General features: G+C 41.7%; 2 protein-coding genes across 8 annotated transcripts in view; one reads left to right on the forward strand and one right to left on the reverse strand.

The window, feature by feature from the left end:
- Positions 1-1,689: 1,689 nt before the first annotated feature.
- hyi (hydroxypyruvate isomerase) lies at positions 1,690-12,797 on the forward strand. Of its 2 annotated transcripts, XM_086224175.1 has the most exons (8): positions 1,690-2,013; positions 2,124-2,235; positions 5,077-5,191; positions 6,723-6,801; positions 10,819-10,868; positions 10,966-11,035; positions 11,756-11,890; positions 11,963-12,797. In XM_086224175.1, exons 1-8 carry the CDS (start codon positions 1,815-1,817, stop codon positions 12,016-12,018), a joined length of 816 nt encoding a protein of 271 aa, XP_086080301.1. In that variant the 5' UTR covers positions 1,690-1,814; the 3' UTR covers positions 12,019-12,797. The 2 variants fall into 2 exon arrangements, with proteins under 2 accessions (XP_086080301.1, XP_086080302.1); XM_086224176.1 differs by lacking the exon at positions 2,124-2,235 and having other exon boundaries at positions 1,699-2,013.
- Positions 12,798-13,086: 289 nt separating this feature from the next.
- The window catches only part of szt2 (SZT2 subunit of KICSTOR complex), a 140,669-nt gene continuing 137,250 nt past the window's right edge, over positions 13,087-16,505 (reverse strand). For all 6 annotated transcript variants that reach the window (XM_086224165.1, XM_086224164.1, XM_086224166.1 and 3 more), the window contains 3 exons: positions 16,405-16,505; positions 15,830-15,898; positions 13,087-15,735 (listed from right to left, as the gene is read on the reverse strand). The exon at positions 16,405-16,505 is cut by the window's right edge and continues 10 nt beyond it. In XM_086224165.1, coding sequence (XP_086080291.1) covers positions 15,592-15,735; positions 15,830-15,898; positions 16,405-16,505 — 314 coding nt within the window. In that variant the 3' untranslated portion in view covers positions 13,087-15,591. The remainder of the gene's footprint in view (positions 15,736-15,829; positions 15,899-16,404) is intronic.

Here is a 16,505-nt window from a genome sequence, read left to right on the forward strand (position 1 = left end):
AAGGGTTACCATCTCCACAACCTTACAAAACCGCAAAACATAATGGGCAGCCTGCAAAACACTGTAACTTGGTCAAAAGCCTTAGCTTATCCTCAGTTAAATACTGAGGTGAGTGGACATGTCAGCACCTCAGACTGAGTCTGTGTGCCATTGTTGATAAACAAGACAGTCGAGATGCTCAGGTATGTTATCAACATAGCAAAACTATATTAAAAACATGGTCATAGACGTTTATTCTGTAAAAATGGTGACGGGTTTGATGATACCGATTCAACTCCAACCCAGGCAGCGGTGCAGATGGTAAGGAGACGCCCACTCCACTTTAGCCAGCAGAAGCATCTTCACCCGGGACCATCTCTGTGCCATACTTGAAATAGATACCAAATAAGTTGAAGCTTTATTGCCCCGATCTTACATTAGAGAGATAAAACAACCACTACACAAACAGATGGCACAGCACAGGAGAACCAACACCTTAAGTCAAGACTCTGCTGTCCACTTAGATCCTAAGGGGAAGGGACATTCCTTTGGGGACACTGACATGCACGTCTTAGTTAAGGGAGCTAGAACATAGCAGTTGGCTGTGACATAACATTATGATCAACATGACATTAGCAATTGATAGTGTAGCAAACAGCAGACAATTGTGCAGAAACATTTGCATGAATATTCAAAAAAAAAAAAAAGAGAAATTATTTTATGATGTGCACAAGTGACTGGATAATGTGGCGTTTGAAGAAGTTGAGGATTTAAACTCTGATGGGAGAAGGGTACCAAAGCCAATGAGACAACAATGTAATCATCGACAAAGTTGAGAAGTTGGTTTTCAACTCATCCAAAAAGTCGAAGCAACAAAACGTTAACTTTAAAAAGATTCAAAAGAGACATCAGTGTGAACTGCTTCAGTAAAGGATGTCTAGAAACATTTATTTTGGAGTCATCCCACTGTGAACAGTTTCTGGCTGAACATATGTGATTGTATTGCTGAGAGGGAGGTTTTTGCTTGCTTTTGAAGATTGTGTTGTTTGGTTTCCCGGGATTTTAACACAAAAAAGAAAAGTCTTACACAGCATGCTTGATTAATTTGATTATTCTTATGGACAAATTTTAACTTACAAATGTAAATTGAAGGGTTGGAAGCCATGTTTTATTGCTGCATTGCCAAAATCAAGCAACATAACTTTCGTTCTACCCTCTCAAAATCCAAAAGCTGTATTAAGTTGAAATGCTTGTAATGTTTTGAATATTTCATGTGTTTCTATATGTAATTTTTATGGTTGTGTGGAAAGAGTACCTATGTTTATTGTTTCTTCACAAATTTTTAAATTTCTTGGATACCTATTTTTATTGGACACACTGCATTCTTTCTATGGACTACTTCTAAATTAAAAAAAAAAAGTAAAAAGAAAAAAAAATAACAAGCTTGCCAAGGACTGCGCCCGCACCATGATACAGGCTGCCAGTCACATGACAACAGACCTCTCCTCCTCCGGTCAGGTTAGACACTGTGACGAACAGGCTGCTTCGATTCCTCTGTTTTTTCAAAATAAGACGCTTGCTGATTTTTTTTTTTTTTTTGATCAGCAAAAAGCAAATTGTTCGTCTCCGTACAAATAAAGATTTGACTTGTGTGAGGTGGAAATAAATTATTTTCTGGCGCTATCACTTCCAGCGAGGAAGCTAATTATGTGCTGCTCCCTTTTTCCGCTTTGGTTAGGCTAACAGTAGCTAGCTTCACCACATACAGCTAGCATAGAAGAGGTCCGGTGTAGTTCGCCGAACGCAGGGTTGTTGACATCGGCAGACAAATTACAATGCCTCCGCTGAAGTTCTGCGCAAATATTTCATGGCTGTTCACAGAGTTTCCCGACTTCAGCCAGAGAATATACGCGGCTGCCTCTGTCGGTTTTCAGGCAGTGGAAGCAGCCTGGCTCTACGACTCGGATCTTCAGGAGCTCCAGAGAGCCCGGGAGGCAACAGGAATGGAGGTGGTCCTCATCAATACTCCCCCCGGTATGCAAAAAGTGTCCTCAGTACCATGCGGTTCAGTCGCAGATATTATTGTGAAAAATACACATCTGATCATTCAGGCATGTGATACATAGATGATGTGTGTTGTGCAGGAGATGTGAAGGCAGATGAACTTGGCCTCGGAGCAGTTCCTGGGAGAGAAACAGAGTTCAAACAGGGTTTAGATCTGGCGCTGAAGTATGCAAAAGCTTTGGACTGCAAAAGGTCCGCGCGCGCTCACACGCGCACGCACGCACGAACACACACACAAACACACACACACACACACACACACACACACACACACACACACAGAGTTTGATTACCCCAGAGTGAAGTGGGTTATGAAGTCCTCTGACTGCTGGTGTACATCAATGCTTATTTACTGAACACAGGCAATGCCTGAATGTGTTGCCATAGAACAGGCTCTGCAACCATACCTAAAATGATGTACTCCAGAAACGTCATAAGATATGAAAATGATATAATGTACATTCATATTTGGTCTTCAGTTTATTTTGCACATTGCTCAAATGTCATGTTTTATGGTATCTTATGCTAATTACTGAATTTTGTCATTCAAACTGAAGGATTGATTTTGTTTCGAGACAAATGTACCGTTCTATGATATACCTGAGTCCCCGCGTGCAAAATCTGATAAATTCCATCAGTGAAAATGAGACAGGACAACCCACAAACATCATACCTCTGGCCCATGGCTGTTTCCATTTGGATGGCAGAAAGATGGTTGTTTTGTTCATTTGATTTTAAGTTTGGTATGTTTGAAATAGGAGATTAAATGAAAATGAGGAAATGTTAAAAATACGCAACGAAAGATGCTCTGCTGAAAGTTGCCACCTGAATGAAGGTTATTTCATTCAGTTGTGTGATTACCAACAGAGGATACAGCAGTGATTAGACGGAGAGAGACGGAGAGAGGGAGAGAGAGAGGGAGAGAGGGAGAGATTTTCAGCAGCTGACACAATGAAACACGGGCGTGGTACAAAAACTCAAGTATGGGTTGTGGACCATCTCTGTCAGCACACAACAGCCTCAAGAGAAAACAAAACATGTCCCAAAAAATCAATAAAAGGCAGTATTGAATGAATCACTATCCGAAGGGCTTCAATATGTTTGTATTGCAATTAAACTTGGTCCCAACAGAGGGTGATGTCCACATTTAGATGAAACGAAAGACCTCAAGTTGATTCCTGCTTGCTCAAGTAACAAGCTAGTAACCTGTTGTGATGACGGAATCATAGTTAAGTTGAATGTTGTGTTGTTAACGAAGCAGTGGATGTTTAAATATTTGTCTCAAGCGCAGGTTCTAATGTATCTTTGAGACATACCTTTGAGAGTATCACACAGTTAATGACAAGAGACGGTTCTGACCAAGCACGCTAACGATGCCACAGAATTTTCAGTGCGGGGAAAAAAACAAGAAAAAGCCCTGATATTGTCTTCCCAAACTTATGTTAACATTCATTCGTCTGATGTGTGGCTTTTTGCTTACTTTAAGTCAGTATGACCCTCTGGAAAAATATGTTTCCAACTCAAATCCTAGAAGATAGACACTGGACACTATTTGCCCATTGCAGCTGACAATTAGCAACCGTCTGGTAAATGTGATTGCAGTGGGAGGACTGTGCATATGTCTGATAATATATTCAATTTTTGTGTATAACTTGAACAAGTAAAATCAACACATTGCTGTTTTGTTGGGAGTTCAGTCCTTAGTATCTGTTGTATGTTAAAATCTCATTGTGACCCCTGTATGTTACAGCAGGTACATACGTTTATGATTATGTAATGGGAGCTATATTTCAGTGTGTTACATTTCCATGATTGAAGCAAGAGCATTTACACATTTTATTTATTCATCCCCAATTTTGTAAGCCATTTTTCAAACACTTTGTGTCAATTTGCTATGATCCTGGGCACTACCTGTGCCCCATAGGCACTACTATCTCTGCCAGCCTAGGGAGAGCACCAGACTGGACTCATGTGTCCTCCTGTACACGACCCGTTAACAGACCGCTTCTTGTCACAACACAGGGGGGATATCACCTGGTAGGACGTAACGCATGGGAAGAACATGCTATTCCCACCCAGTCTTTACCCTTACTTTATGCGCCCTGATTGACCAGAGGAGGTGCTGTTGTGACCAGGATTGTTGCATGGTTTTGTGAGGGGTTCTGTATAGGAAACCCCAGGGGACACAAGGGACAACATGTAAACTCCACACAGAAAGGCCCTTTTGCTGATCCCAGCCAAGGTTTGGGCAGGGGTGATGTGGAGGAGAGGACGTACCACAGTGTCCTCTGTGGGAATCAAACCCATGACCTTGTAGCTGTGAGGTGACGGCACTACCACTGCACCACCAGGCCCCCGGACTTTATTTTTAACAGGATGTTATTGCTACTTCATGTCGTGTGTTTGGTAACCTGGTACAGATGTGCAACTTTGCAATGCTGTTATGATGTATTGGAATGAAAATTCTGAATGACATAGTTTAAACTTTAGTTTAATGTTGAGCTGTCAGTATAATGCGATTTGAATTTTATAAGTCTACCCAGGTGGCACACAGCAAGTTCTATTTTCAGGTCTAATTTGAAACTGTCAGTGAATTTTATAGCGAGATCTTTCCAACAACAACACACCTCACCTTACTTGTTTGTCAGCAGTTTGTGTATTTTTGGTTCACTTATGTAGTAACACTGACTGTCTGGCTGCCTGACAGCTGCTGTCAATCAAGACGCTGACAAGCCCTTCAGTGTTTGTGATAGTTCCAAAAATACTTCGACATTCTCATTTTGATACTACAAAACTGTGACTAATATATTTAAAAACAAGGTTTTTGACTGCAAAAAAGGAACATGAAGTACGTTCACGCTTAAATTACTTACGAAATTTTTTTTTTTTTTTTTAATCAGACCTCATAATTAGTGAATAAAATGTATCTACATATCAAATCCTGATTTGCCTCTGTTAGGCTTTTTGATTACTTTGTATTTTGTACACAATAGTAGGTGTGTTTCAAACTGTTTCTCCATATTCAATGAAAAGGATCCACTTAATGGCTGGGAGGATTCCTGTGGCCTCACACAGAACAGATGTTGCCAAGGACATGGAGACGATCTTTGTGCAGAACCTAATTTATGCCGCTGATGTCCTCTCAAAGGTAGGTGTTCTTTACTCTGTCGCAGTATGCCACACCAGCCAGCATTGTACGGAGGTTATTCCCTATCTTAATTCAGGAGCATATTATATTGATTTGAGGCCATTGTTTATTGATTTCATATTCAGATTTTGTGATCTTGTCTCTCAAAACTCTGCTCTCTCTCAAATTTTCTCTGCTTGTGCTCAAACTGTGTGCCCGCATTCAGTTCTAATGCTGCTCGCGCAGATGTGCTGCGCTCAAGCTCGAGCTTTTCCTCTTGGGCTCAGGAAATTTGTGCTGGCGGACCTCTGTCTGCTCTCGGATTTTTTGTGCATCAACGCTGTCAATCAATAGCAGGCCGGCTAGTGTTGACCAATCAGATTATCCCTGCTTCTGTGCGGGTGTGTTCGCTGTACATCAAGGAGTGTCGCATACAGGGGGACACTCTTTCAACCAGGTTTATCCACTCCTGCCCTCCAGGGCTACATTAAATGTGGTTCCCTTTATTTTTTGACGATGTTTGGAATAAAATATCAGTTAATCTATTCACGAGCGCTTGTGCTTTTCATTACATTAGCTGCATAAAGTATAACAATAGCCGCATGGCACAGCACTCCTTGTTGGTGTACTGGGGAGAAAACGACGTCACCGTCCTGACTAACTAACTACAATGAAACTTGCTGCGGGAATCCATCTGACAGATCTCTGGCCAGAATGGACCGGCCAAGTCTTGAAACTCAGGCAGGTTGTTTTTAAATTCATTGTAATGAACAATATATTAAACACATGTATCAGACACATATATATTTATATATTAACTGATATTTAATTCCAAACATCGTAAAAAAAAAAAAATGAAAGGAACCACATGTAGCCCTGGAAAGCGGGAGTGGATAAACCTGGTTGAAAGAGTGCCCGCCGTATGAAACACTCCTTGAAGTACAGCAAATGTACCTGCATAGCAGCAGGGATAATCTGATTGGTCAACACTAGCCAGCCTGCTATTGGTTGACAGCATTGATGCACAAAAAATCTGAGCGCAGAGCAGAGGTCCGTCTTTTGTGTGCATGAAAAACCATGAAACCATGATATGAATATTTAGGGAGGTAAGGGGTCACATGACGTTGTTTGTTTGACACAATTCAAAGTACTTTATAGTCTTCCTGTCTCAGTGGAGACAGAGTTGGAAACAAATATTTCCATGTACATGTAAAAAAGTTTTTTTGTTTTTTTTAAAAGACCAGGGACAGACAGTGTCAGGCTGTATAGATGTAGGTATTCACATAACAAAGTGAATGCAAGAAAGGAGGTATGACAAATAGTATATCGAATGAAACATAAAGTTAATAAGAGGTAGTATGAATAGAATTAATCTACCCTTATTAGAACAGTCCAATGTTAAGTAAGTGGGGTCCCTCTGGGGCAAGGGCCCATGATTGGCACAGACCATCCAGTCAACAAAATAAAGCACCCTGTGCAAACTCCAGATCATGTATCCCGGTACTGCAACCACATGATGACAGTCACTGCTGTTGTCACTGTTTTGTCACAGGAAGGGATCACTGGCATGATTGAACCTATCAACTCAAGGATTACAGATCCAAGGTACTTTCTGGACTCTCCTCATCAGGGTAAGAGCTGGAAATTGAGAACTGACTGAACAGAACCTGCTTTTTCGAAGTTTTTCCTGCTGTTGCCACTATGTCTTTTTCACACGTGCAGTAAAGCTGTCAAGAACAAGTCAGTGTTGAATTGTTTATCATCATTTATGTCACTACAGTTGGGGTCAAGGCACATTTGCCTGTTTTCTTTCACCTACGTACTTTTACAAGTGTTTTAGGGAACATCAGTTAACACACGTGGGGCTGAAAGATACACCAAGGCAGATTTGACTCCTTAAGCACTTTGTGTGTCAGGAGCTTTTGCCAGGTTTTTATACTGAAACATTTTTAAGTTGGTATGAAACACACGACTTTTTTTTTCTTTTTTCTTTTTTTTTTTGAAGAAAATTTCATTTCTTCGCTGAATACCAATCAGTATCATGTCATTTCTTTATCTATTCATTTTCTGGAGACTTGATGAGTGATAAGTTGTAACAAGTGCCAGTAGCTCTTTCCAGCGAGTGAAAGCCGACCTGATATTCACTCATGTTTTACCCTGTCTTCTGTCATACTTCTTCTTTGCCTTCTTCTCCTCCTCCCAAGTGTCTCTTTTTTGTTTGTGGGTACTGCGTAGTGTCCACGATTACTCTGGCTTTTCTATTGTCCGCATTCCCTGCTGAGTTATCTCGGGAAAGTTACCAAGAGTTAGCATGGCAAGAAGCGTCATTATCTTGCTGTTATTTGTTTCAGTGGCATGATGCTAGAATTGCAACATTTTTGTTCCCCAAGAAAATGTGTACCTGGCGACAGGCAGAAAAAAAATTGTGAAAAAATTAAATACAGATGGTGGCACTGTCCCACAGCCATTACCAGGTACAGTTAATTGTCCCATGAAATGAAAGGTACTGTACATGGACTCAGCAACCCCCCTTTTCAGATGGGAAAAAAAAAGTTGGACTCATTACGCACTGCCAGGTATGTACTTATTTTGCATCCAACCAAAGTGCTCTCTCAGTTTTTTATATCCCTCCCTTGCCCGTCACATGATACACTGCCACTCCAAAAGAAGTTTTCAGAGATGTACACTGTGAAAGGAACATCTGATCCCAAGCAATCCCTTCAGAATGAGTCGTTTCATAGCAATAGTATGTCACAATGTGATCTCTGTGGTCCGACAACATTTGAAAAGCCTAGAACTGCTTTATCCATAGTCAAGTTAGAAGAGGGCTAACCTTACTGCTGCATTCAATGTTCCAGCTGAAAAATGGTAGGTAAATGGTTTATTGTCACACAATCCCCTGTAAAAAACAATAAAAACCCTGCTTTATGTCCATAATGTGATTCAGTTGGCCTGATAACATCCACAGTATCTGAAATGGCTGAGATTAGATTATGTATCCTAATGTGTAGCAGAGAGCTTACCAGAGATAGCCAGTCGAGTCCAGTAAGTCTTGAGTGCTCATGCTCTGCCTTGCCAGCTGAGTCTGGCTGAGTCAGTATCCTGGACAAGTCCCTTCCTTGCTGTGTGTTTCTAGTGGATAGTCACAAATATGTACTACAGTTTCATGGAGCCTTCAACATTTATTCATGATTTAATTCAAAGCAAAGAAATTCTCAATACCACTTTGGGTCTATGATTAATACTTATTAACACTAAAAATGCCTATCACAATATTTTGTCTGGTAAAACTATTCTATAGCATTTTAGCTTTAGCCAGCTGCAGTGATATATAGTGTAAATTGAGATGATGCCTTCTATGAGCAGCACCATGAACACAAATTTCAAGTTTTTTTTTGGAACATGTCAATTATTAGCTAGCTTCAAACAAGGGTTTACACAATTGACCAAAACTGAATATGGCCAACAGCAATTTTCAAATTGCAGGAATGCACAGTATTTGTTTAAGGTTGTGTGTCAAAATACCATTTACATTAAATATTGTGGTCCTGCCAACAATATTCTACAGACTCTTGATACAGACCCACAAAAATCAACAATTAACATGTCAATGGGTGTTTTTGTCACGATCCCTGTCTTGTGTTTCCTGTTTTACTTTGTAGTCATGTCCTGTCTTCCTGTGCTCCTCCCTGTGATTACCTCCTGTGTCTCACCTGACTGATTGCACCACCTGTGTCTCCTTTTCCCTCTTGTATTTAACCTCTGTGTTTCCCCCTTGTGTTTGTCGCGTCATTGTTGTGTCATGATGTTATTTTCGCAGTTGCTGTCACAGTCTACGTCAAGCGTTGTTGTCACAGTCACAGTCACGAGCCGCCAATCGCGCCTCCAGGTTTCCCCAGTCTCAAGCCTTCAGTCTCTCGTCTAAAGTCTCAAGCCCAGTGTCCAGCCTCTGGTCTCTTTAATAAACCTCATTTGTGCACCCTCCTTCCCCTCGTCTGCATTTGGGTCTACTTCCCTGCACCCCAACCCCTTGACAGAATGACCTGACAATCGGAGACCCAGCAGACCGCTCCCCACCCACGCCGATGAACCTTTTTGAGTATTTTGTCTGGAAGGCAAAACAAACAGTGGAGAGTCACCAGGAGTGGAGGACTTCACGGGCACCCGGCTGGCCCAAAGGGGTCCTCGTTCGGCAGCGAGCCTTCGGGTCAGCTCTGCCCTCGTCCGGGAGACTCAGGAGCTCCCGGCCTGTGGGCGAAGGGCAGGCTGGCCGCCCTCGTGCTCAACAGTGGTCAGGTCCAGCCCTCACCGCAGCTACGCAGCTGACACCCTCGGACGCCATTCCTGTCTCGGCATCGGGGGTCCTGGCGGACACCATTCCTGTTCCAGCATCGGGGGTCCTGGCGGACACCATTCCTGTCTCAGCATCGGGGGTCCTGGCAGACACCATTCCTGTTCCAGCATCGGGGGTCCAAGTGGCCACAACCCTTGTTCCGCCACCGAAGGTCCTGGCAGGCGCCACACCTGTCCCGGCGCCGAGGATTCTGGTGAGCACTACTCCTGCTTCGCCACGGGTCCTGGTGGGCGCCACTCCTGTCCCGGCGCCGAGGGTCCTGGCAGGCATCACCCGTCCCAGCGGCTGCTACACCTGCTCCGCCGCCGAGGGTCCTGGTGGGCATCATCCCTGTCCCAGCGGCTGCTACACCTGCTCCACCGCCGAGGATCCTGGTGGGCGCCAATCCTGTCCCGGTGCCGAGGGTCCTGGCTGGCGCTACTCCAGCTTCGCCAAGGGTCCTGGCGGGCATCACTTTGGTCCAAGCAGCTGCTACTCCTAATCCGCCGCCAAGGGTCCTGGCGGGCGCCACTCCTGCTTCGAGGGTCCAGGCGGACGCCTCTCTTGCTCCTGACTCTCTGTCTCGTTGCTCGGCCCCCAGGCCTGAAGAGTAATTTTTGTTTGGTCCTCTTGTGTTCTTGCCCTTTCCCACCTCCTGGCCAGCCTCCACCCACCTGTGTCTCGTTTTCCCTCTTGTATTTAACCTCTGTGTTTCCTTCTTGTGTTTGTCGGGTCATTGTTGTGTCGTGATGTTATTTTCGCAGTCGCTGTCACAGTCTACGTCAAGCGTTGTTGTCACAGTCACAGTCACGAGTCGCCAGTCAAGCCTCCAGGTTTCCCCAGTCTCCAGCCTCCGGTCTCTTTAATAAACCTCTTTTGTGCACCCTCCTTCCCCTCCTCTGCATTTGGGTCTACTTCCCCACACCCCAACCCCTTGACAGTTTTAATGAAAATGATCAAATTTATTTAAAAATTAGATTTGTAGTCTAGCAAATCATATTGTAAAATTATTTTAAAAAATAGATATTTTTTTTGAAATTGTGCAGGTGTACAGCAGACTCTTAAATATAATGATGCTAATTTTTTGGCATATATGAAAGAAAATGAAGAGTTTTGGGGTTTTACACATTTGGACGGACAAATGAAGATGACATTAAAAAATTGTCATCATATCTTGTAAGTAATTAGTATTTGCAGCCCTAGTCTAGTTTTTATGTTCTGGGTCAATGTTCTAAATTAGAATGAACTGTTGTATTCATTATTTTATTATGTAAGCAGTTTGCATAATGTTTTAATTCTGTCTCTACATGTGCAGCTGCGGCAATCCTGGAAAGGGTCGGAAAGCCAAATATCAAACTGCAAATGGTGGGTGTTTGCAGATGTTTGTCTGCACTTGAATACTGAATAAGAGCAGAGAAATATGATGGAAGTCCTGTGTTAATTGACATGCTAAATCTTCCAGGACGTCTTTCATTGGGAAATCATGGACAGAAATCTGACACAGAACATACACAAGTATTTCCCACTGATTGGTGAGTATGATAAAGATGAGTATCAGAAACAAGACGGCAACAGTTTGACTTCTCAGTACAGGAAAGTACAGGTCTATAAAATGAGTGTCTACTGTATTGCAGGGGGTGATCCTGCACAGTATCAGAGACTTGGAAAGAGCTCTACTAAATGCAGTGCAGCCATTCTTCATGTCAGACTCTGTAGAATTCAGCTGACTCAAATAAATGTCTCATAACAGTGGCCATAAGATTGTGGTATTCCAAGATTAGTATTGTGCAGGTCCAGCTCAGTTCTCACAGATAAAAATGAACACCATGACAGATCACAATATACAATTTTGAACTAAATTCACAGTCCCTTAAATGGTACTAGTTCATTCCCTCTTAATGCACTGTTTGGAGCGGTTGTCTTCCAATAGAATCTCTTCCTATCCATCCCAAGTACCCAGTCATTGCCAAAGTCCACCATAGAATCACAGAAACAGATTAAAGCTAATAAAAACACCGTGACACTATGTTTGTTTTATCAGTTAAACAATGTGACCAAAAACCCAGGGTGTAGTTGCAACGGAATGTGCTTTCTCTAATTGGGTATAAATGTGTGGAACTATAAAGAAGGGTACCAAGTAGGGTCAACTTAGTTGAACAAGTCTTACCAAGCAAAAAAACCCAAACCAAAACAAAGAAAAAAACCCCATCAGCAGGTACGGGTGTAGAGTGAATTGCTGTGGTTTGTCTCAGGTCACATTCAGATCGCTCAGGTTCCAGGCAGGAATGAGCCAGATAGTGTTGGAGACCTTGACTTTAAGTACCTCTTCAACATGCTTGAGAAGCTCAGCTACCAGGGATACATTGGCTGTGAATACAAACCAGCAGGTAAGTGGAATTGCTCTGACAGTGGGTCTGATTAAGGATGGTGCCTTTTCCAATGGCCTCTGTCTTCTTTAGGTTCCACACATGAAGGTCTGGGCTGGCTGAAAGATTACTGGACACACAGCAAGTAACACACAGTCTACTCCCCAACACCTTCTGCAAACATTTTCTCTTGAATCTCTGATTCTGCTGGCCTGATATATATAGTTTTTGAAAGTGATATGATCAGATGTCACTACTTTTCCATGCCTGATATTTATGTAGTGCAGATTATCGACCAGCACAGACAGCTGAAGTAGTCTTGTCGATGAGAGTGGATGGCTCACACCTGCTCACAGCCCCAGTTTCTTTGTTGCCACAGTTGACGCTTTGAGGTCAACCTTTAGAGAAATGGATACGCAGAGTTCGACAATAAAAAAATGTATTTACTTTCTGTGTTCACTGAAAAGCTGGTTTCTAGTGGCAGTCCTGTATGTGTCCGATTTATGACATCACAAAGTATTTGAAAGTTGACCCTAATCCAAAAGTCATCACACACGATGTGGAATGCAGTGTGGGACTTTAAAGCCTTTGGGTCACAGTGAGAATTGTCCTTATGGTGAAGTAGGCAGTGACATGTGCAACTGCAAACAGTTGTGTCGTCATGTAATGTGGAATTTTGTAATGAGGGGTGGGATTAAGGTATTGACAGTATTTAGATTTACATTAATGTTCGTGTTGAGGGGATAAATCATTGTGAAACTAACTTTGTAAAACAAAGTGTAATGATGAAATAGATCTAGTAATGCATTGAATTCTTCTGATAAAAATAAGGAACAAGTTTTGTTAAACAAGTTTGATTCTATGCTTACAAATGAAATTTGTATGCCATTTTTGTGTTTGGCCAAATATTAAAGCGGTTCTACCAGCCCACACCTAGTTTTATTATAAGGGGGCGGGGCTTCTTACACCATTTTTGGCTGCTTTTTGTGTATTTGATGTGCAAATGAGACAGTTAAAAGTTAAACAGCATCTTGAAAAGAAGTGCCCCTTTCTGGAATCCTTTATTTCAGTCCATTTAAAGCTATGCATTTGTTGGCACCATAGCTTCAGCTGTATTCTTTGAAATAGGTGGTTGCTACTCTAACACTCATGTCAGCACACTGACCAGCCTAAACTTAACACCTCTTCAAGAATGTACCAACTGGATCCCCATTGTTTTTAGTTACTGATGCCAACTTCCAGGGACAACCATATTGGATTTTTTTAATTATACACAATATCATATAAATCTGAATTTGCATTAGTGGATTTTGTGCACGATGATATTTTATTATTCAGTGGCTTAATAATCACATGTAGATGAAGGGTACATTCCACAGCTAATCCATTTCTATTGTATCCTTGGTGTTCAAATTTATATGTCCCCAGCGAACTGATCCTCATTGTGGTGATGTAGAAAATGATTCAGCACATTTTCATTCCTCCTATTGGTTTATTTAGCATTTCACATACTGTATAAAGTGTCCTGTATATACATAATATACATTGAGACAGTGCAGTATTTATATTACAGTGTCAAAATGCTACGGACTAATTTTTTTTACTTACACTTCATATTTTGCACAATATATATCCAGTGTTTCATATTCAGATTGAATTCTCTGAGCACTCATCATGCTGCGTAGCCCGAAAATTTCTCCACTTGACATGTTTGGTCTCCTCCAGTAAAAAAAGCTGAAGCTCATTGTGCCTGAATGTGTCGCTGCACATTTGGAGCCTTCATGTTTGTAGCAGTGATGTTGCACTTCTGAATTACTAGACACACATCTTCATCCTCAACATGCTTTGGAAAGAAAGTCACTGATGACACGTGGGAAGCCATTCATCAAACTGTCACAGTTAATGACCCATTTTCCTGCTTATGAAAGGCAATTTGTGCTGAAATGATTTAGGCACAACAACTTGGGTTCAACTTGCCTGATATTTGTAGAGCTGTGACAGAACATCACATTTAATATCACTTCATTAGCTTCATAGATTTAGAATTTTAACGGGGGGGGGGGGGGGGGGGGGGGTCACAAAGGCACTTATGGGGGCACTTAAGGCCACCAGACATGGCAGTGGGATCAAAGTAGGTACCAGGTGTGACATTCCTGAAGTCAACCACAAAAGCTCTTCTCTGCAGACTGGCATCTCTGCGGTCACTCATTGAAACTCTGATGTAATACGAACGGCTATGAAAGATACAAGAGCTAAATTACCTCAGACACAGAGATGAAGTATGAACTTTTGCAGTCGTTACATGAAAGGTTTGTGCCTGTGATCGACTCGTGTCCCACTTCATCACGAGAGTCCGAACTTCAACACGGTTAGTCTGATTCAAAAATGACCAAAGAAACGCAGCAGTAGCTTCTCCGTTAGATCAAACCGAACATGATTTTTTTTTTTTTTTTGTCCGTGAGGTGTCCAGCACGTGTTGGTGCATAGACCTCCAGGACGATCAACGGGGAAACATTTAAAACAGCAAGGTCCTCTACTGCTAATATGATTAAGAATCGGACAGTAAAAAGGTCTGTGCTGCTGAGGTTATTAGATGGACCCGATCACAGATAACCCACATCAATTTGACTTTCTAAACCTGGGGTTTTCATATTTTTCATGTCCTGGATCTTGACATCCACTCAATAGGCCATGGACGCTGCTTTCAAGTGACTTTGAACGTAGCCTCTACAACTGGAAATGTTTGAATTGATGCATTTCACAAGGATTTATCCACAACAAATCCAAAAGCTAATTATGAATTTAATTATTAATTTCTTTAAAGTTTTATAGCTAAATTTATCTTGGTAAAGTCCTGTTTGTTCTCAGTACAATAGTAATGTCCCAAACTTCCTAATCATCTTATTTTCCAGCACCAACAACAAAAAACCAAAAACAATAGAGAATATTCTTTAAAAATGAAAAAATGTGTCCCATTAAAATACATTTCAAAGTCAGTTGTGATGCTCCCACGTTTGTTTGTGAAATGAAGCCAAATTTTAATTGTCATTGTCCTGTGGACTGTGCAAAGTTTTTAGAAGATTCAAAAAAAGACATCACACACATGAACATGAGCTGCATCTGAAGTCTGCTGACCAAACTCAGCATCCTGATCCACAAACCAGTTCCCTAAGCTAGCCAGTGCACTAACTTCTAATAACCAACAGAAAGTTTGCAAACAAGCTGGTTTAGTCTCTTACCGGACTAAGTTTTTATTGTAAACAGTAACCAAACAAAACCTGTCCAGAACAGCTTTTATAGACTGAAGGTGAAGCACGTTTGCCTCTGTTGGGCAAATAAGCATCTGTTTACACCATCTGCATCATCCATCCATCCATCCATCCAATTTCTTCTGCTTATCCTGATTAAGGGTTGCATTTGCATCATATGCGTGCTTTACATGTGTAGAAATGAAAGAAGACCCAAATATTTCAAGAATGAAACATCAAACTGCTGCTATGCTGATGTTAACCCATTAGAAATGAACAATCAAAAGTATTTTATGTGCAGTTTTTAGACCCCAACATCTCTTTGAACAAAACTGGAGCATCACCTCTCTCAACGGCACCTATTTGGACAACAAGTATCTTTTTCTTCTTCTTTAAAGGCCATCAGGGCTCTTTGTCCTCGGTCTTCAGCAGCTGGATTCATTTCTTGCTCTGATCAAAGTGATGACGTCATCTTTATAACAGTCCCGTCCAGAGGTTATAGCAGGCTGTGTTTATAACGGACTCCAGGTGATGGTACATCGACACCAGTTGGGGAGGGGGGCTGCTGCTAGCCTGAGGCTGTGATGGCAGTGGTTCCCGAAAAACAACCTTTAGGCTCTAGACCACAAGGACCCCACACAGAAAACATTGAGTTGTTTGATAAACAATGATACAAAAGAAATCACACTATTCATGTAGATTATTTACTCACAGTTTTTCCAGCTTGGGTGTCCAGAAAGACCAGAACAAAACAGTCAGTAAATTTCTGGTTGAGAACAGCCTGAAACAACAGTATTATACACAATTAAATGTTTCAGAAAGTGCAGTTGTCTATGAACACCTGAAGTGATTTTCAGTGATGTAAAGAATAGGTGATAAAACATGCAAAATACTACAAGATTTTGTTTTGCTTACCCTTTTAGATGATCCCAATCTCAACTAGTAAACACTGTTTCCACATGCATCACTTGCTCATATAAACGTAACAGTTATTTGATGGAAACAAATGACACCAAAAATGATGACCAAAAGATCTGGACAGGTATGAGAAGTCAGGTTGTAGTCACAAAACACAATAAGAATTTATATTTTTAATACCAAGCGTTCATAGTTTTAAATAGGTTTTGATCCCACAATAAATTACTTTCGTCTCAGTGCTGTCACGTTATACAAACTTATTGACATCACAAAAAGTATCACTCTGGACTGGTCCATCAAGGTTGATTTTGAACGGGCCACATTAACTCTGCCAGGTTTGATGATAAAAGGCAATGAAACCCATCTCACCAGATACTGGATGCCACTATCGTCAAAGTGTCTGCAGCTCTGAGGGAAGCGGTTCAGCAGGACTTTGATCAGACTCTGGTACCAGGCTGGACACATAGTCA

The sequence above is a fragment of the Aulostomus chinensis genome, chromosome 14, assembly GCF_037954235.1.
Source record: "Aulostomus chinensis isolate RoL2024-O1b breed Wild chromosome 14, RoL_Achi_v1.0, whole genome shotgun sequence".
Classification (NCBI taxonomy): Eukaryota; Metazoa; Chordata; class Actinopteri; order Syngnathiformes; family Aulostomidae; genus Aulostomus; species Aulostomus chinensis.

Coding starts and splice junctions, on each gene's coding strand:
- hyi (XM_086224175.1), top strand. CDS start 1,815: ATGCCTCCGCTGAAGTTCTGCGCAAATATTTCATGGCTGTTCACAGAG. Junction 2,236..5,076: donor AAAGCTTTGGACTGCAAAAG/GTCCGCGCGCGC, acceptor TTCAATGAAAAG/GATCCACTTAATGGCTGGGA. Junction 11,891..11,962: donor CTGTGAATACAAACCAGCAG/GTAAGTGGAATT, acceptor TGTCTTCTTTAG/GTTCCACACATGAAGGTCTG.